General features: G+C 51.7%; 2 protein-coding genes across 5 annotated transcripts in view; both read right to left on the bottom strand.

The window, feature by feature from the left end:
* Positions 1–3,151, bottom strand: part of ELP1 (elongator acetyltransferase complex subunit 1) — a 34,871-nt gene extending 31,720 nt beyond the window's left edge. For 3 of the 4 annotated variants that reach the window (XR_013639722.1, XR_013639724.1, XM_078874478.1), the window contains exons 1-4: positions 3,076–3,151; positions 1,968–2,136; positions 868–1,020; positions 264–426 (exon numbers count right to left, since the gene is read on the bottom strand). Coding sequence is in view for 1 of the 4 variants with exons in the window: in XM_078874478.1 (XP_078730604.1) it covers positions 264–426; positions 868–1,020; positions 1,968–2,117 (466 nt within the window). In the remaining 3 variants the exon portion in view is untranslated. Of the gene's footprint in view, positions 1–263; positions 427–867; positions 1,021–1,967; positions 2,137–2,953; positions 3,053–3,075 lie in introns of those variants that run through there. The other variant, XR_013639723.1, reaches the window with a different exon arrangement.
* A 6,250-nt stretch (positions 3,152–9,401) lies between these two features.
* Positions 9,402–14,680, bottom strand: LOC144946025 (uncharacterized). Its single transcript, XM_078874763.1, has 2 exons — positions 14,541–14,680; positions 9,402–14,130 (listed from the first exon to the last, which is right to left on the bottom strand). Exon 2 carries the CDS (start codon positions 13,811–13,813, stop codon positions 11,774–11,776), a length of 2,040 nt encoding a protein of 679 aa, XP_078730889.1. The 5' UTR covers positions 13,814–14,130; positions 14,541–14,680; the 3' UTR covers positions 9,402–11,773.
* Positions 14,681–21,636: the final 6,956 nt, after the last annotated feature.

Genomic DNA, 21,636 nt, shown 5'->3' with positions numbered 1-21,636 from the left:
GTCTGTCGTGCATAGCCACGCCCTCGATTTGTATTTCATAGAGCGCTTCGGGCGGGCTCAGCACCACGTGACGCGCCGCCCCACGCAGCTTGCGCCGCGTGACACGGATCGCACGAATGCGCTGTCCAACCAAGTTCCTACCTGCCCACTCCGAAGGAACGTGTTAATTTTCATATACTCACACAAGACTCAGGAGAGACAGGAGACTGTGAGACAGTGCGAGTGAGTGAGTGACAGACGCACAGATCTCGATAGATCGATACCTTCTCCGAAATCATCCTGGTGCATGGGCACCTCGGTGAGCGGATCGAAGTCGCGCGTCATGGCGATGATGGTGTCCGCGCCCGTCGTCAGCACCATCACGTCCTGGTCAGGGCTCCAGCTCATGGCCGTGAGGCCGCTATCAACGCTGCCCACGCACTCCAGCTGCGAGCGGCGGCGAAACACAGAGCACACAGAGACGGGGAGATGCAGGATGACAGGGAGACAGAGACACGGGGACAGGGAGACAAGAGACACGGGGACAGGGAGACGGTCAGTCAGCGATCGTCTCATTTGCCTCCCACTGGGTGCACAGGAACCTGGCCAGGTGCAGCAGCAGCGCTTCTGCGGCCGTCTGGAACGCTCTTCCTTACGATATTCCGAAGCCACTGGGGCTATGGACTTTAAATATAGATTGAAAACTAATTTCTTAACAACTGCTTTTTGCATTTAGTTTGTAGTCCTTCCCCCGGCACCTCCGATCAGCACGGTTGGCTAAATACGGCCGCAGTTTGCCGGCGGGCGGCTTTGCGGAACCCTTCGTCCGGCAGCGGTTTAGAACAACGGCCGACGGACGGCAACGGCGGCGGACGACCACGGTCGCACCTGGGCCCTTGTGACGCTGTAGAGCAAGACGTCGCCCTGCGAAGTGGCGACGCAAGCCGCGTCGGCGTCGGGCAGCGTCTGAATCCCGACGACGCGGCCGCTCCCGTCGCCCGCCAGGTACCCCTCGTCCACCAGCGGCACGTCCACGACGACCTGCGGAGGCGCCGGGAAATCAGACCCCGCTCGTTATCCACGTGCGGCGACCGTCGGCGATTGCGAGTCCAGTGTGCGAAGCTTGACGACGCGGTGGCAAGACGTTAACTACCTCACCGCGTGTGCAGGAGGTCGCGGGTTCGATCCTGACCCCCGACGCCTGCTGCTGTATATTTGGAGTTTGCGTGTTCTCACTTTCACCGTGGGCGCGTGGTTTTAGAAACGTGCGTTTATGGTATTTGGCTGCTATAAATTTACACACGTCAGCCACTTCGTTGAGCTATCATTTGTGAGCAGGTCGCTTCTGAAAAAGAGCTATTTAGCTCAGTGGGCCTCACCTGGTCAAATCAAAAGTTTAGTTTAAGTTTAGTTGAGCGTCCCCCCCAAAATTGAACATGGAAAGTAGTTCACGTTCAGTTTTTTAACCTCTAACGGCTTGAATCTGGAGGGTTTAGAAGTTTGCTAATGGATTGTGTCGTGGTCAGCACGTCGGCCTCGCAGTACCGGTTTGACATTTCGACACGGCAGTTGAAAGTTTGGAAAATTCCTTAAATCTCCCCGCGCCTCTGTCCACCCAACAGTCTAAATGGGTCCCACCACAGTTAGTCTATCGGCAGGTCACGTGTGGTCAGTCAAAGTTTGATTTGCTCAAACCTCTTCCACGATTGTGGGACCAGCGTCGATGAGAAGGCCAAAAATACAACTATAGCGGGCCTCGCCTAGAGCTCGCTCTGGTGGAGGCCCTTTCGCCGGCAGTGGCGCGAGCGAGCAATTGCAGGGCTGCACCTTTACCGCTTCTTAGTCTACCGATGGCAAGCCGTTCGCTCTTCCAGCCGAACCACCTGGCCCTTCCTTTGGCCATGGCGGTGCTGGTGTTTTTTGACGGGCGGGCATTCACGACTCCGACAGATGCGCGCGCCGGGGCCGCTCGACCGAGCGCGTCGTACCTCTCCGCTGTGCGGGTCGAGCCCGGCAAGTCCCCGCGCCGAGCCAACGAACACGACGGCCGTGTCCGTGTTGACGCTCACGCAGTGCGCCGCCGCCAGCGCGCGGTGGGGCCGCACGTGCGAGCTCAGCGCCAGCCGGAGGTTCCTCATCGCGGCGGAGACCCCGTGCCTGTTTGGCACGCACACCGTGGCGAGATGTTAACCACCTCGCGTGGTATACACGAGTGCGTGGGTTCGATCCCGATCCCGACGCCTGCTGCTGTATATTTGGATTTTTTCGATTTAAAGCTTTCGTGACTGCAGGGATTCATCTTCTTGGTTCTTTCGGTAAAGTCACGAAAGAACCAAGAAGATGTATATTTGGAGTTTGCGTGTATCTCTGGCTGTGGTCGCGTGGATTTTTCTCCGGTTTTCCCTCCACATTCACAGCCTGCGTTTAGAGTACTATATGGCTGCTATAAATTCCCACGTGATAATCCGCTTCATTGAGCTATTATTTGTGGCCAGGTCGCTTCTGAAAAAGCGCTATATAGATCAGTGGGCCTTACCTGGTAAAATCCAAAGTTTCATTCACAGTTTATCTTTCACACAATGCCTCATTCTCAACTCCCTTTTCCAGCGACACCTTTTGAAGGAGTGTCTTGTTTTTTTGTGGGAGGCCAAGCGGTGAACTTCATATCGCCGACATGCACTTGCCCCTACAGTCTGTGAAGGCTATACGGGGTATCTTTGTCTTTTTTTTTACTGTACATGCATCCAGCAGCACGTACGGGGAGCGGTGGTGCAGCGGTTAGCGCGAGCCGAGTGCGATTCCCTGCTCACGGCCACAAAAAGCCCAGCGACGGATGGTCTCGAACCGGTCCCGCGCCTTCCCCTAGGTCGACTCGGACTCAAAACGAGCGCGCCGGTGAACCGCGCAAAAACATCGCCACTGGGGCCGTTGTTGTTGTTGTCACACCCCCCCCACACACACACACTTCGCGTACCGTTCCGGCCTTCTTCTCGCGAACAGCGCTTGCCCCAACTGTTAAAAGCTGTAGGGGGGGCAGGGTAGGGGGGGTAATGTTAGTCTCAGCGCCTCCCCCACCACGCTCGACTTCTCCCGTACCTCGAATGCGATGCGGTCTCTGACAGCGACAGCGGCTGCCACCACCACCACCACCACGCCTCCACGTGGTTCCTCGCACGCGGATGACGTCACGGCTCGCGCGCGCCAGCGGTGACGTCATCTTCAACACACGTGGGCGTCTACATCATTAGACCTCGATTCAAAGCTTTCGTGACTGCAGGGATTCATCTTCTGGGTTCTTTCGGTAAAGTCACGTAGAAGGGAAATAATAAAATCATGAAAATAAAACATTAAATTATTCTCACGACGTTTCGGCCACAACGCAAGTAGCCGAAACGTCGTGAGAATTATTTTATTTTTCGATTTAAAGCTTTCGTGACTGCAGGGATTCATCTTCTGGGTTCTTTCGGTAAAGTCACGTAGAAGGGAAATAATAAAATAATGAAAATAAAACATTAAATTATTCTCACGACGTTTCGGCCACAACGCAAGTAGCCGAAACGTCGTGAGAATTATTTTATTTTTCGATTTAAAGCTTTCGTGACTGCAGGGATTCATCTTCTTGGTTCTTTCGGTAAAGTAGCGTAGAAGGGAAATAATAAAATAATAAAAATAAAACATTTAATTATTCTCACGACGTTTCGGCCACAACGCAAGTAGCCGAAACGTCGTGAGAATTATTTTATTTTTCGATTTAAAGCTTTCGTGACTGCAGGGATTCATCTTCTTGGTTCTTTCGGTAAAGTAGCGTAGAAGGGAAATAATAAAATAATAAAACATAATACAATAATTCTCACGACGTTTCGGCCACAACGCAAGCAGCCGTCCTCAGGTGAAGAACAGGTTTGTCGGAAGACATGTTTTATTTTATTATTTCCCTTCTACGTGACTTTACCGAAATAACCAAGAAGATCATTAGACCTCCTTTGCCAGTACCAAAATATGATAATCGGGTTTTCCCCCTTTTGTCTGCATTTGACTGCAAGTATTGTGGTTAATGCAGTTACATGAATCCTTGTAAAAAGGTTTCAGTTTTGTTGTCAGAAAAAAGGGGAAAAACCCGTATTATTATATTTTGGTACTGGCAAAGGAGATCTAATGATGTAGATGCTCACCCCGAGCCCCTCATTACTTTGATAGTGGAATTGTCTTTGAGCTGTTCGCCTTTTGGCGTCATCTGATCGAGCACCAATTGGGTCGAGGCTCAAAAGAAAGCCGTCTCTGGTGTGGACCAATCAGTTTCAAGGACAATGCCTATATATTATCAGTGTGTTTTTTGTTTGCATTTTGACTGCAAGTATTGTGGTTAATGCAGACATGAATCCTTGTAGAAAGGTTTCAGTTTTGTTGCCAGAAAAAAGGGGAAAAACCCCTATTATCACACGGGGTTTTTTAAGGGGCAACGTTTCAAGTTGCACCCCCCCCCTCCCCGTGTCCCCCTTGGGGCCGTCCTTAAATGACGTCTTCATCAGGCGAACCGCTTTTGTTGCGATCGAAACGTGGTGGGTTTTTAGCTTTTATTATTTTCTGTTTATTATTTTACATTTTATTTAATTTTATTATCTTTTATGTTTATTTTATTTTCGATCTACGTGAGAACTTTACCGAAAGAACCAAGAATATCAATAGTCACGTCTCGATTCGTGATGTCACAATCGACAGCGATCGGATAGGCATCGATTATAACGCTCACAAATCGACACGTCCAAATTCGAGTGCGTGACAAATTGATGATTTTCCATTCGGCCAAATTGTAGTGGAAGGTCGTAATGTAACAGGCCCGTTTGGTCCATCCACTGCTGGATGATGACCTCCCCCACACCGTTGCCCGTCGGTGATGGGGTCATGTATCCATACTTCACCACTCTGGTCCGTGCGGGTTGAGCGAAGGTGAAGGACGGAGCAGAGACGCGCGGTGCACCAATGGAATGTGCTGCACTGCCCCCTGCTGACCATTGCGTGGTCTTTTACCTTTCGATTTAAAGCTTTCGTGACTGCAGGGATTCATCTTCTTGGTTCTTTCGGTTATTGTATTACTTCCCTTCTACGTGACTTTACCGAAAGAACCAAGATGATGAATCCCTGCAGTCACGAAAGCTTTAAATCGAAATTTAACCGCCACTACGGGGTGGGATTCCATAAAACTTTAAGAGCCTTCAACGAGCTCCGTGATAAGAAGGCTCAGCTAATCGAGTCTCTCACCTTTCTGAAGAGATGCCACGACTCTAAGACCTGGTCTTCACCTGAGGACGGCTGCCTGCGATGTGGCCGAAACGTCGTGAGAATTATTTTATGTTTTATTTTTATTATTTTATTACTTCCCTTCTACGTGACTTTACCGAAAGAACCAAGAAGATGGTCTTTACCGTCAGTGGCTTTGGGGGGGGGGGGGCTGCTGGAACCATCGGTTACACTTGGACTCGGCCCAAGCCAGAGGTCGAGTCCCCGATCTCCCGGCGCGGCAGTTGAATTAATGAATTTTTTTTTACTCAAATCACGCCCCCCCCACTCCGTCTTCTCTGTCATACCCGGCAGTATTTTTAGGGTGCTTCAAATATGTTAACACTTTTAGTTTCAGTTGTGTGAGTTTGGGTGTAAAGAAGAATAAATCCCTCGATGAGCAAATGAACGGATGATACTATGCTGTAACACAACAAATGTAACGTCAATAGCTTCAGAGAGTCAAAATCTCCACTTGTTCGCCATCGTTGTCAACGCGTGCCTGGAATCTTCTCCAGGTGGTCTCCAGAGCCCGAAGGCAGATTTCTTGCGGTATTGTTGCAAATTATCAGAAGTGTTCACATTTTTTTTTTATCCTTTATGTTAAGTTCGCTTGCTTGCTTGCTTACGACCGTGCAAATCTTTCGGTCGTTTTTTAACCCACTTCCCGTGATCCAGTCGAGCTGACATTTTCCACACAGACTCGTTTGTGCGTGACAATTAATGTTCGTGAACATTTTTTTCCAAAATTTTACACTTTTTAGGACAAAAATATTATATTTAATTACCAATTGCTTAATGATGCAATGCAATCATCTGACCCATAGGTGGCAGCCATCTCAAGCCAGAGGACGAGAGGACTCTAGCCGCCACGCATATAAAGGATTTATAGTGAAAAACTTTGTTTTTACGGGTTATACTTGGTAAACACTCTCTAGCACACAGCATTGATATTCTGTGCTTTTTCTGGAAGACTTTGCCGTTTTTTCCTGGATTTTTTCTGTTGCTCGTAGTCACGTTAAGGTGTTTCTTATTCATGTTTTTGTTTGTTGCGGTTGCACCCGATTCAAGAGGCGAATGGCTCACAGGGCTACACCTAATAAATGAAACTGAAAACTGAAAACTTAAATCAATGGGTCCACCCGTCAAACGGCAGGTCACGTGTGGTGGGGTAAAACGTGGGCAACTCGGACCTCTACACCACGAGCTTCTGCCCAGCGTGGAAGTAGCAGGTCAAGGTGGTCTCCCGAGCCGGGATCTCGGGACTGCGAGCGAGACATTGGGCAGGGCTGCAGATTTTAAACGCCTTCCACGCGAAAACCACGAACACGACGCGTGCTTGAAATGCTTTCAAATATATTTCATGTCCATTGAGCAACACGCAGTCCCGTCCAGCCGAATCCGAGCTACATTTGAATATATACCCCGCAAGTCACAACGGCAGAAAGCTGTTCGTGTCGAGGAAGTATTGTTTTCGCCTGCACGAAGACGTTCAACCGATTTGCCGGGAGCGGTGGGGCAGCGGTGAACAAAACGCAATTTGAACCCGGCGCTGTGGGTTCTGTTCCGGGCCACGGGCTAGATTCAATGGCGAGTGACATCCGAAGCGGTCCTAGTCCCTTCCCTTAACCAACCCGCACCGACCAGCGAGGTGAAGTATGGACAAACAAGCCCGTGACCAACAAGCTGGAGGCGGGAGTGCATGGTGGGGGGGGGGGGAGTCTTCAGCAATAGATTACCAAAGGGCTGAATTTTTTTTATTAAAGATATATTTGCTTTGGAAAAGTAAAGCCGAAATGAAAACAAACTTGTCTATTGTATATTTTGGCCTACAGATTTAGATCTACCTTTAAGTCCCTCTTTACCAAATCACTCACCCAGTTGTTTACTCTTGGCTTGCCATGGGCAAACACGCAGAGATGGGGTCACGGCATCGGCTAATTGGAATCATTTCATATTCTTTGTTTTTTTTTCGGTAAAGTCACGTAGATGAAAAAGAAAAAGTACTTTTATTTATTTGTATTTGTATTATTTTATTTTTCATCTACGTGACTTTACCGAAAGAACCAAAGAGTATGGATCCTTGCAGTCACGAAAACTCCAAATCTAGAATGGAATAATAATTTTGTTGTTGGTGGTGTACAGCTTCTCCGACGTGTTTTCTGGTTGTGCCACGTCCTTCTGTTCCACACCACTTGCTGGCAGCTTCTTATCAGGAATTATTTACACAGAATGATTTACACCATTGGAACCTCATTTGCCAGTAAAAAATATGATAATTGGTTTTTTACCCTTCTATCTGGCAACTCGTCCAACACATGTGAGACTAGGCTCTAAGGAAAGCTGTCTCGGGTGTGGACCAATCAACTTCAAGGACAGTGCACATTAACAGAGTTTTGTTTTTGTTTGCATTATGCCTGCAGGTATTGTGGTCTATGTAAACATGACTCCTTGTAAAAAAAAAAGGTGTCAGTTTTGTTGCCAGATAGAAGGGTAAAAAAAACAATTATCACAGAATGATTTTTTTGCGATCGAAATGAGCAGCTGTCAGAATTTAAAGATCGTTCAAAACGCGAGACAATGCCCAATCAATACGCAGTACAAAAGGGTCATTAGCTCATTAACTATTACACAAAGATCGCCCGTATAATCCCCAGACCGTTGGCGAGAAGTAACTATGAATGCCGGCATGGCACACGAGTCGGTTTGGTGGCCAACAACCCACGCCCGGCCGCCTTTGTCTCCCCAGTGACGATGTTTACACAGCGCACCAGGTGTGCTCATTTGAGGGCGAGTTGACCGAGGCGAGAGGCTAGGACCGTATCGGATAATTCGTCATCGGCGTTGGTGGCCGCGAGTGGGAAATCGAACTCGGGTCGCCGGGTAGGCCGCTACTACTACCGCTACCAGTAACTAGCGTGAAAACAAGACACACATTCTTAGGTTTTTTTCGGTAAAGTCACGTAGGTAAAAAATTAAAATTAATAAAAGTAAAATAAAAATAAAGATCACGTTTCGTGTTGCCTCCGAAACGTCGTGATTTTTATTTAATTTTTATATTACTTTTATTAATTAAATGTTTTTACCTACGTGACTTTACCGAAAAAAACCTAAGTATGAATCCTTGCGGTCACGAAAGCTTCAAATCTAGAAGACACACACACATGATGCACGACCCGTGTACTTCCTCACACACACACACATGACGCACGACCCGTGTACTCCCTCGTACACACATGACGCACGACCCGTGTACTCCCGCTACGGCCGATTTGGAGTCTTGACAGTTTAAAATGAAACACAGGTAACGACATTTGCCGTTCTCATTTTATAATCGGAGGGATTTATTCTTTTTTACACCCAAACTCACACAACTTAAACTAAAAACAAAACTGAACTATTATTTCGATTTAAAGCTTTCGTGGCTGCAGGGATTCATCTTCTTGGTTCTTTCGGTAAAATCACGTAGAATGGAAATAATAATAAAATTAATGTTGTATTTGTATTATTTCCATTCTACGTGACTTTACCGAAAGATCCAAGAAGATGAACTATTGTTATTATTTTTACCAGGTAAGGCCCACCTAGCTATATAGCGCCTTTTCAAAAGCGACCTGGCCACAGATGATAGCGCAACGAAGAAGCGGTTTAACTTCTAAACTTGTAAGCCACAGCATTCCACAACCCCCACCCCGGAGATCACGACCGACACATTCAAGGATTTGCGTCACCCTAGAATTCAAATAGCTCTCATCGTGGCAGCAAGTCCGCTGTCGTCCGTGTCTTTACAAGGCATTTCGAAGTCACAATTTTGCCTTCATAGGATTTACAAACAAGATTGAGAGGGCGGCGAATGTGCACTATGTATATATAGCTGTCGTACCAAAACGGAAGAGTAGACCCTGTGTTCATATGAAGGGTTCTCTCCTTTGCGAACCGGTCAAACAAAAAAAAGGTGGGGGGGGGGGGGGGGAGTTGCCAAAAAATAAATCGAGATACCACAAAACGCATTTTGCAATCACAGCTACCAGTCGGCGTCCATGCTGCTATAATAATGAAATGCTTCCAAAGACAAAAACACGTGTTGGACAGCGTTTAATATATATAATCTACAAGTATGCATGATTCCCTCCGCCCCACAACTTGTTTCGCATGAACGTCGACGAGTCGAAAACGACAATTATTATATCCATGAAATTACACAATATCATCGCACACTGCAACATGTATATATAGTGACACACACGCGTGTCTGCATAGCAGCCACATGAAACAGCATCCATGCCCCGCGGAGTCCGCACCGAACATGCGACACGGACGCGATGGTTCATCCCCAACCACCGTCGCGATTCGATTTCAAGATCGATTTTCTTGTTTTAAAGTGGTCATTTGGGTGACTGGGTCACGTGAAATCATTTACATCGGGCAAGAAATACGAACGGCCTAAGACAAACATTCATTCGCACGCATTGAGAGTGAACTTAAAGATCAATAATTGGAGCCGTTGAATTGGACGCATTACAGCCAAATTGAACCCTCCACCCACCAACCCCGCTCTCAACTTCTCTCCATCGTTGTTGCTCCCCGGCGTCACGCGAACACAACGATCACAAGTCGGAACCCTCACACAGCAGCAGTGCAGGGGACACCTTCACCCCCCCCCCACCCTGGGTTCGAGAACGGACCGCGGAAGTGTACATCGCAGCCGAACTACTACCGAGATTACTCAGATCCACAAAGTCGGGGTGCTTACACACAAACACAAAATGTTCCGACGCGCCCTGCTATACAGATGAGCAATGCTGGTCACACGACAGTCAAAATAGATCAACGTTTTGTTTCTACTCTTACCATCATTTTGTGCAGTCGTCATTGGCGACTGTGCTGAGACCATCAGCTCGCGACACTCGAGAACTCCGTTTGAAGCCACCAGGTGGCCAGCCAGCTCCGACATCTGAGACGTGGCCCACCTCTTTACACTCCTCGTCCGATGCGAGCAGCTATAAGAACGTTTACATACGAGTCTACTGCGTTTGCATACATTCTACTCAACGTCACTCGTGGGGCATGTAGTCCCCAAGTGCTTTAAATATACTTTACGTGTCCTAGTCAACCAGGTGAGAAGCAATTGAAAAAATATATATTTTATGCAAAGATATACCATGAATGACCTATCCTTGGGATGATGATGATGGGCCATACCGGGGTCTTTAACGATCATTGTTTTGCAGTGAACGGCGCTTCGGCAATTTCCACGTGAAAAACGAAAACCCGAGCGACATTCAGTGCCCTTGTGCATGGCTTAGTCCACCTCTCTCTGGACGTTGTCGTCGTTTTTAAGATTTAGAGCTCCGAGTGGTGCGACCACTGCTCTCCAGCTGTCGCGAATTATCAACACAGCATGCGTGTCATTCTTATTCTTGCGCGACAACGTGCGGTCCATGTAACCCAGATAGGTAAATGCCGATGGTCACCTGCCGAGACTGTTTATACAGCAAGGTACGGGCAGCTACGTGGTGGAGCAGTGACTAGCGCAATGCGCTACGAACCCGGCCCATCTAAATTAGACTCCTGGCCACGGTACAACATGGGCGGCGAATGATAACGGAAGCCGGTCCAAGGTTTTACCCTTCGCCAACCCACATTTCACTGGCGTGGTGAAGTATGGTCAAAAAAAACCTTGTAAGCGACACGGCGTGGGGTTGGTGTCTTCCAGGCAGTGTTGGATTGACTCAGGGCCGCTGTAGCGTCGTGATGGGAAGCTTACGGGAAACTAGAAGCGCGGAAAATGTGTCGCCATCAAAATCGCAACAAACAAATCAACACGGGAACGCTAAGCAAACACAATACGCGTTGTCAATGCAAAGCCTTCTCCCGAGTGCTGGGAGGACGCGGCCGTGACAATGACGAAACACGGGTTGCGTGTGGATGGATGGGCGCCGGGGGGGGGGGTTGACGGGTGGGCGATGACGCGATGAGGATTATGACGAAGGGAAGATTGATGGAGCGGAAGGGAAAATGCATCGAAAGGATGAACGCGAGGATTATAAATAATGATCATGATGAAGAGTGATTGATGACGATACGGTTGATGAATACGATTTGTGGATGACTGATGAAAGAGGATGCGCGTTTACGGGTTTCAATTTGTACAAAAGGACAAATTCAGCTAACGCATAACAATTGGTAACATTTACTACATTTAGTAACAATTACCAATTGTTGGCTAACGATATAGGGGCCAAATTACAATTGTTGCAAGATTATTGAGGAGCCAGTTTTACAAAGAGCCAGCTCGCCAACCAATTAGGGACCACAATCACACAGCACCTCTTTTCAGCTCCACCACCACCATCATCGTCATCATCATCCCAGGTCACTCTTGCAAACGAGACTCATCCTGGTCTCCCGAGTTCCCACCTGGTTAAAAAAAACAACCCCCGCCCCTCCCCAACGTGAACTTGAAACGTAACAACAACAACAACACCCACCACGACCCACAAACCGGCATCAACCCTCAAGCGTCCGTGCCGGGCAGAAGCTTCTTGGTGCTACCATCCTCCCCCTCCTCCTCTTCCTCCTCGGAATCCGAATCGTCCTCGCTGTACGCGAAGTCGTCGTCATCGTCTCTGGACGTTCTGGCGAGCAGGTGCGAGTAACGTACGCGCGGCTTCCGGCACAGCAGCTGCACGACGGCGAAGATCACGGCCCACGTGGCCGTGCCGACAGCGCACGCTCGGAACAGCACCTCGTAGCCATAGCCAGCGACGAGCACACCGCTCGCCACTCCTCCGGCCGCGCAGCCGAGGCCGTGGCACAGCGCGAACAGGCGGTCCCTCCCGATCACCCACGCGACTCCTTCTGGTCCCAGGTGTCCCTCGGTGCTCGCCGCGCCCCCGGCGCCAACCTGGCTGCGCTCCGAGTGGCGCATGGAGGAGCTGCGCAGAGCCGGGCCGCCCAGCACGGAGAGGAGCTGTGCGGGCAGCACCAGCCACGGCGCGGAAGAGACGAAGGAGAAGGCGCCCAGTTGCCCGGCGGTGCAGGCGAGGGCGAGGAAAGCCGAGACGCCGGGCGGCACGCGAGGCGAGCAGACGGCGCAGCGGATGCACCGCGGCCAGGGGGTCGCTTCGTCATCGGCTGCGTGAGAGCACTGCGAGGTGAAGAACACCGCCTTGGCCAGGCACGCCGCGGCCACGGAGGAGCCGAGCAGCAGCTGCGTGCCTCCCGCGTCCTCGAGGTGCCAGAAGAGGAAGTTGTCCACGGACACGGCACCGACTCCGGACACGAACGCCGCCACGAGGTAAGCGACTCCGCGGACCCGTTCACGTCTCGCCACGGCGCCATCCAGCAGTTGCTGGGAGGTCTTCTCGGAGTGGGCGACCTTCGTCGATGGTAATGAAGACGACGGTGACGACGACGACGGCGATGATGACGACGAAGGGTAGAAGAGCGCTGGCAGCATGGCCAACGAGGAGCCGAGCGAGAACGCGTAAAAGTGCACGGTCAGTCTGCTCATGCCGAGCGCGATGACGCAGTCCAGGTGGGCCACGACGGCGCAGACGCCGAACACCGCCACGGCCGCCGCCACGTAGCCCGCCCTGCGACCCAGGGCCCCCGAGTAGCGGGGCCACGAGGCCGGGGCGAGCGCGGCCACCGCGGCCGAAGCGCCGCCGTCGAGAGCCGCGGAGGCCGCTCGCTTCCTGATGTAGGAGCGCAGAGAGCTCCGGCTCGCGACCTGCACCGTGGAGAGGCACACCCCGGCCGTGCTGACGGCCAGGAGGACGTAGAAGAACGCGGGCTCCTGCAGGAACACGTCGCGTAGCAGGGCGACCCCGCGAGGAGTGCCCAACGTGACCGAACCGCGGTCACTCACGTTCACTCCCCGCTGCTGCTGCTCCGGGTGGGTGGTGTTCGCGGTGGGCGCGGGTGCTGTTGGTGGAACAGCGCTGCTGCTGCTGCTGTCGTTGGCGACAGCTGGCAGCAGCGCTGCTGATGACTCCCACCGAGTGCTGTTGGACGTCCACGCGGTAGCGTTGGGCTGCGGCGTGGTGCTGCTGCTGCTGTTGGTGTTCGCTTTGGGTCTCGCAAACGGCCAACCGCTGCGATGAATATCAGAAGCAGGCTCCACCACCAGTGTCCACCCGGTAGCGCATCCTTCCGTATCTGCGTTGTCGCCATAGCGATGATCTTTTAAACGGCCAGCAGCAGCGGCAGCAGCAAGAGGAGAGAGCGCTCCGTCATCACCAACACCGTAGCCGTCCGGCTTGATGGCCGTCAGACTCAAATTGGCCGCTACGGCCACGAGCAGCAAAGCCACCATCCCAATTCGGAGCCCGCTCGCCGAGCCCGCCCAGCAGCGGCTCAGCAGCGGTGCCAGGCCGAGCGCGAGCAGAGAGCGCACCGCTGAGATCACCCCGAGAGCGTCGGCGCTGATGCCCAGGTGCCTCAGGTAGATGGGGATGAAGGGCAGCAGGCAGCAGAGGGAGGTGCGGTACAACACCTCGAATGAATTGGCCACGGCCAAGGCGCGGCGCACGCTCCGAGATTTTGAAGCCATTGGGTCCCCGGCGGTGTTTGTATTTTTTTGTTATGTGGATGTGTGTGTGCGCGTGTTAGAGAGATGTTGTTTGAAAATAGAGGCTGCTTCCGATTGTGGCGGTCGACGACGACGACTACAGCTGGATGATGCCAACGCGTGCCAATGGCCAACTCGGCCGTCGTACGCGCTTAAAAGTTTGAGCAACGGATGTCATTAAAGACTTGGCACAAATGATCTTCTCCGTTCTAGCTCGACGCTTCTTGGTCAAGGCTGTTACCGCCGCTCGGATGTCAACGTGCCCTCTTGCTCTCTCACCAACCGACCATCACCGTCACCTGCGCGAGAAACATCGGACAGCGAGAGCATCAGCGGCGAGCGCACGACTTTAAATCCCGCGTGGTGCCTATGGTCGCGTGTCGCGTCACTGCAGTGGCTTGCGCACTCACCTATCTACCCACCCCACCCATGCACCCATCTACCCACCCACCCACGCACGCACACAGACACCCACGGGCCCACCCACGAGAGCACGCATCTAGCTGCCAGCTTAATTCCATCCGTCCGCGCGAGCGAGAGACGGAGAGACACGGCAACAAGCCCTGGCGTTACCAAATCTCCGAGCGCGTGTCAATCGTTTGACCGGGACACGGTGGCAAGCAACGGTGGAGTCTTCTCCGTGGTCAATTTCTACTCTTTGGGTGGCGATTCACTCCCGAAGAAACACGCAACGCGCACAGAAACTTACCGCGCAAGATCACGGGGGTGGTGGTGTAAACGCGCTCCGTACGAGGCGAGCACAGGCGGTCCCGACAGCCCTCGACAAACTCGATAGATCAACCTTTTCTTTTTCAAACAAAGCAGCGGAGGAGTTCGAACGCGGGTCGCCGGTTCCACCACACGGAGCACAAAGGGCGCGGGCTCTGCACGTCCCAGCAAAGTCTTGATCGCCCCCACTCCTCGAGCGAAAGAGAGAGAGAGAAACGCCCCGCTCCGACTCCGCACTTGCAACCAATTAATAATCACCCACGTGCTCCCACCCCTCCACCCCAACGACTCCGCATCGCCGCTCGAGTTTCAGACGCGCTAATTGCATTGGCGGGCGCACGCGTGGTGTGTCCTCCTAATAGGTTGACTCGGCATTAAACGGGTTACCCGGCATAGGCGAAGTTTGACTTCTCGATTTGGGGGGGGGTGGGTTCGCTTTGTAGCCCACACTAGGAATCGCGGGTGCATATAATTAATTGATATATGTTTTATGTTAATTATAAAGCATTTAAAATTAATTAATAAACGTGCCCAGTTGACCCCCCCCCCCGTGCCCCCCCCCCGTGCCCCCCCCGTGCCCCCCCCGTGCCCCCCCCGTGCCCTCCCCCCCGTGCCCCCCCCCGTGCCCCCCCCCGTGCCCCCCCCCGTGCCCCCCCCCCGTGCCCCCCCCGTGCCCCCCCCGTGCCCCCCCCGTGCCCTCCCCCCCGTGCCCCCCCCCGTGCCCCCCCCCCGTGCCCCCCCCCCGTGCCCCCCCCCCGTGCCCCCCCCGTGCCCCCCCCCGTGCCCCCCCCGTGCCCCCCCCGTGCCCTCCCCGTGCCCCCCCCCGTGCCCCCCCCGTGCCCCCCCCGTGACCTCACTTCGCAAACTCAGCCCATGGTAGCTGGTGCGGTGTGTAAACCTCATCAGCACTGGGGAGACAAAGGCGGTCGGGCGTGGTGCTGGCCCCCCCACACTCCTCGTGTGCCCTACCCCGTGTGCCTTCTACGGTGCTACTCGCTAGCAAAACTTGCCCCAACTCTCTCTTAAGGCTACACGGGAGATCTTTGTCTTTTGTATGGAGCGTCCACCCTGCCACCCACACAACCCACCCACAATCGCTTCGTTATCGCCTTTTAAATGATGGTGGGAAAAGTTCAGACTGGTGATGATCACCATCATCATCATGTGACGATGGTGTGGTGATTGCAATCTTCCTCGCCGCTGATCGGACGGCGACGAGATTACAATCAGGCTGCTGCTACCAAACTAGTTAGTCGCGCGTGTAATCAGTCGTCCAGCCGGCTGTAATAACGTTCCAAAGACACAAAGGTCCCCCGTATAGCCTCCAACAGACTGTTGGGGCAAGTGCTGTTAGCGCGCAGCACCGACGAAGACCGGGCAAGGCACCACGAGGAGGTTGGGGGGCCAGCACCCCGCCCCGGCCACCTTTGTATCCCTAGTTATGATGTCGATACACCTCACCAGGTACGTATTTGAGACTGAGTCGACAAAGACAAAGATTCCCGTGTAGCATGTAACAGACTGTTGGGGCAAGTGCTGTTAGCGAGCACCTATAAAGGCCAGAACGGCACACGAGGGGGTGGGTGGCCAGCACCACGCCCGGCGGCCTTTGTCTCCCCAGTAGCGATGTTTAAACACCGCACGAGGTACTCATTTGAGGCTGAGTCGACCTAGGGGAGGCCCAGGACCGGTTCAAATAATCGTCACTGATTTTGGCCGAAAGCGGCCAATCGAACTCGGGTCGCCAGGTTCGTAGCGCAGCGTGGCGCTAACCGCTACACCACCGCTCCCCACTGCACATTGCCCTTCGTGTTAACGCTCATTAATTCAAAAGCTGGCTTGGCTGTGGATGAGGTGGGAGTGCGTGTGGCACCTTGCGTCGACACACGCACACACACACACACACACGTACGGACACACACACACGCGCGTACGCACGGACACACACGCGCACGCGCGCACAAGCACACGTGCACACGCACGGACACACACGCACGGACACACACGCACGGACACACACGCACGGACACGCACGCACGGACACGCACGCACGGACACACACGCACGCACACGTGCGCACACGCACACACGCACAGGTGCTACGCGCACCCCCACCGCATGCACAGCCAAGCCAGCTTTTGAATTAATGAGCGTTGACACGAAGGACACTGTGCAGTAGAGGCGGGGTCCAGTACCCACGACTGCTTAAAATGGATCAATTGCGTTGTGCTGTGAAGTGTTCGGGCGTGTGGACGGGAGACAAAGGCGGCCGGGCGTGGTGCTGGCCACCCACCCCCTCGTGTGCCGTGCCGGCCTTAATTGGTGCTACTCGCAAAGCGGCACTTGCCCCAAAAAAGTCCGCCAAGGCTACACGGGGGATCAAAGCTTTCGTGACTGCAGGAATTCAAATTCCTTGGGTCTTTCGGTAACGTCACGTAGATAGGTTCAAAGAAAATAACAAAAAGAACAACAAAAACGACGACGTTTCGATCGCAACACAAGCGTTCGAACGCTTGTGTTGCGATCGAAACGTCGTAGTTTTTGTTGTTATTTTCTTTGAACCTATCTACGTGACTTTACCGAAAGACCCAAACAATAAGACGGTGGGAATTTAAATCGACGGATCTCATCCGTGGATGTGTCATGCAATGTACGGCGTTTGACAGCAGAGGGAAGTTCGGCCACATCCGTCGTTGGACGGTACTGCTATGCTCCCGCCTCTCCGTTCTACTCCCAGACCGCGCTGACCATCGTGGTGAAGTATGGTCAAATACCCCCCGCACGGCGTGGGGAGGCAGTAGGGAGCTAGCTACACGCAGCGACCGATGTTTTGTGTTGATATTTGTTTCTGTCGTGCAATTGAAGCCGTGCAATTGAAATCGAATTCAAATAAACAAAACACAGCCCGTTGTCAATCCACTGCTGGATGAAGGGCCTCCCCACGCCGTGTCGATCATGAGGTCGAGGAAGACCGACCATACCTCGCCATGCACGTTCTGATGTTCTCATTTACTTGATACGGCTGTCGTGCTGTGACGGTTCCACCTGAAGACGGAAGCTTGTGTTGCCTCCGAAACGTCGTGATTTTTATTTTATTTTTTATTTTACTTTTATTAATTTTAATTTTTTACCTACGTGACTTTACCGAAAAAACCTAAGAATACGTTCAGATGTCACACGCTATAGCCGTGGCCGCGAATCGAACTCGGATAAAATACGAGTTGTCGATTGGTTCCACAACTGCTGTCGAAAGCACAACCAGTTTAAATTTCTAGATTTTAAGTTTTCGTGACTGCAAGGATTCATACTCTTTGGTTTCTTCGGTAAAGTCACGTAGGTAGAAATTAACATAAATGAAATTAGCGAAAGCACAACCGCTAAGTTTTCCCCACCTAAAGAAGGACGCTTGTGTTGCGCCCGAAACGTCGTGATTTTATTTATTTTAATTTTCACCTACGTGACTTTACCGAAAAAAACAAAGAGTATGAACCAGTATATATATTTTTATATTTCGAAAGTTGACTGTCCGGTTGATTGGTGGTGGGGTCACACAGAGGGCAGGCACCTTGGCTCGCTTGACCCGTTGTGGCTGAGAGCCAGGCACGAGGGAGCGTGAGTCAGTGAGTTGTGTGTGTGCAGGAGCGTCACCCCCCCCCCCTGATCATGCACCACGGGCGGTCGCGTCGTGCTTTAGCGCACTGCGCTACGAACCCGGCCACCTGGGTTCGATTCCCGCTCACGGACACCGCCGGCAACGATTATCCGAAACGGTCCTGGGCCTCCCCTAGGTCGACTAAGCATCAAATGAGTAGCTGGTGCGGTGTGTTAAAACATCGCCTATGGGGAGACAAAGGCGCTCGGGCGTGGTGTTGACCACCCAGCACTTGCCCCAACAGTCTGTTACAGGCTATGTGGGAGGGGGTGGGGGGGGATGGTTGGTGCGTAGGAGCGACACGCCTTGCGCAATCACCAGCAGGAGCCGAGTGACAATTCATCATGAAATTCACTCGCTGCGTGACTCACAGCGCCGGGTCAAATACCCGGTCAGCGTTTATACGATTGACCATCATCGGCTATCGGGGCCTGACCGCTTTTTTGCCTTCACTTCCACCCACCCCACCAAGAGCAAAACGCAGAGTGTCCCGTGTGATATTTGAGATTTAGAACGCGGAGGTAAGACGCGGTTAAATATTCTTAGGTTTTTTCGGTAAAGTCACGTAGGTAAAAAATAAAAATTAATAAAAGTCAAATAAAATAAAAATAAAAATCACGACGTTTCGATTGCAACACAAGCAATCATCATCAGGTATAAATGAAATAGCAACAAAAAATCCTAACCAGAAAAACTATAGACAGACATATAAGCAGACAGATATCACCAAGATGCATAGAGAGAGAGTAACACAGGTACAGAGAAGGCGCAGCTCTTGCAAATGCTTCCTCTACGCCCACTGCTGGCAGAAAGACCTCTCGACTCGAGGCTGCTCCCAGAGAGCGATTCGAGAGAGGGAATGTGGTCATCATGTACAGCTCGTTACTCAATCTACTGCTGGTTGAGTGAGGGCTTTCCAACGTTGTCCATATTCTTAGGTTTTTTCGGTAAAGTCACGTAGGTAAAACATTAAAATTAATAAAACTAAAATAAAATAAAAATCACGACGTTTCGGAGGCAACACAAGCTTCCGTCTTCAGGTGGAACCGTCACAGCCACGACAGCTGTATCAAGTTCTACCTAAAGACGGAAGCTTGTGTTGCCTCCGAAACGTCGTGATTTTTATTTTATTTTACTTTTATTAATTTTAATTTTTACCTACGTGACTTTACCGAAAAAACCTAAGAATATGAATAATTGCAGTCACGAAAGCTTAAAATCTAGAATTAACGTTGTGCATGTTGATGGGGGTTATTTGACCATACTTTACCCCGCTGGTCACTGTGGATTGATAAGCACATGGAAAGGTACAGTACAACAATGGATGTTTCGGCACTGCCCTCTTATTATCCACGATGTACGATAATACTCATTGCCGCCATAATCCTCATCATCAACACCACCATCACCAGATGCCTTGCTCCAAATCACAAATATGACAAATAGCTGGGACGAAGATGGACATTATTTGTTTAATCCACCAACCATAACGAAAACCCGTCCTCTCAAACGACATAATCCCATTGTACACGTGGCATACAAATAATGAAATCTCATACCGTGGCATTTTGCGTGAAGGGCACGATCAGAACAACTTTTAATAAATGTAAATACGACCTGAATGCATGCATGCAAAAGCCGGCTTGTGGTGTCTCTGCTGCCCGTGTTTGTGCAATACAGTGGTGCCTGTGTCAAAGTCACGCAAACTCAAACACGGGGTGACCCGCCCTGAGTAGCTCATAGATCAGAGCGCTGAGATGGCACCACTCAGGACCTGGGTTCGAATCCGGGTTTTCGGTCACCCAGGATTAAATGAAAATGGTTTCACGGGTGTACAGAGCTGACAGTGACAGCCCTGTCACCAATGACGACACACACACACGCGCATCATCCCATTTGATTTGGTATCTCGAAAATGTTGGTTTGCCAAAGTGCAACTCTCTTGACTGGAGCAGAGTGCGCGGGGCATTTCGTCCCCGACTGTCATTATAAAAAAACTAACGCCACTGGAATGTTTTATTGTTGCGAGAAGTTTTGGGAGATAATGTTTTATTGTGATCTTCTGCCAAGAGAGATGGGTTATTATTCCTCTCTTCCTGGTGATCGCTCCGGATCGAGGACCAGGAGGTGATGAAGGCGTTGGTCACCGTGTGTGTGGAGGTGCGTGTTGGGGAGCGGTAATGTAGCGGTTAGCGCGCTGCGCTACGAACCTGGCGACCCGGGTTCGATTCCCGCTCACGGCCAACACCCAGTGACGATTTTCTGAACCGGTCCTGGGCCTCCCCTAGGTCGACTCAGCCTCAAATTAGGACATGGTGTGGTGTGTAAACATCGCCACTGGGGAGACAAAGGCGGTTGCGCGTGGTGCTGGCCACCCACATCGTCGTGTGCCGTGCCGGCATTCATAGGTGCTCGCTAACAGCACTTGCCCCAACAGTCTGTTATAGGCTGTACGGGGGATCTTTGTCTTTGTTGTTTGTATATGGTACTTGTTAGCGCGCGCTGTGCCACGCGAGTTCGATTCCCGTTCACGGCGAACATTTGAACCGGTCCTGGGCCATCATCGCCAAGGTCGACTCAGCCCCCGACTCGGCCGCTGCGATGGGTAATCACCTCCAGGAAGACAAAGGCGACCGGACGTGTGACAATCCACGCCTTCAGCAGCACTTGCACCCAGGGCCGGTTTGAGGCACGGGGCTTCAGGGGCTTGCAACCCAGGGTGGCTTCCGTCAGCTGGAGGACCTCCAGAGATTAAGTGAAAAGTCATTTCATTTGTGAATGCTGCATTTTATTTGTTGTTAGCCTTGTAAAACACTTTTTTATTTAACTTTGTTTTCCTTTTGAAAATATTACTGGGGGGCCCTCACAGTACCTGCATCCCAGGGGCCTACAACATCTGAATCCGGCCCTGCTTGCACCCCAGCATTCCGTCATAAGGCCATACGGGGGATCTTCGTCATTGTCTTGTGCGCCGCTTGCGTTCAGAGGGCGCCCTTGGCAACGCGATTGCACAGCAAATAGCCAGACGGCGCCACCGCTGCTACTACTTCTACTATTCCGCACGATGATCGCACGAGTGTGAGAAGCTGTTCCATGAAACAAATGAGGCACGCGTCTTGGCTCGCTGTGAGAATACGAATTAAAGAAAGACGCAGACGCCTCTCCACGCGATAGTAAAACAAAAGCGTCGCTGTCTACGAGTGACGCCGCTCCAGGCGACCCGGAGTCATGTCATGCACAGCTTGGAAAAATAATAATAATAATAATAATAATTTCAACTTTCTAACGCGTCTCCGCCGCCGCAAGAGATTCGCTCGCTCTCGAGTGAGAGATAGAGAGAGAGAAGGACTCACAGACAAGCGGAGAGGAAGAAGCAGTCACGGGGCGAGCAAGGCGCTTAGGAACAATTGCCCAAGATCTGCGG

Source organism: Lampetra fluviatilis, chromosome 39 (genome assembly GCF_964198595.1).
Source record: "Lampetra fluviatilis chromosome 39, kcLamFluv1.1, whole genome shotgun sequence".
Taxonomy (NCBI): domain Eukaryota; kingdom Metazoa; phylum Chordata; class Hyperoartia; order Petromyzontiformes; family Petromyzontidae; genus Lampetra; species Lampetra fluviatilis.
Note: the sequence above shows the minus strand (reverse complement) of the source record. Positions and strands in the feature narration are given on the sequence as shown.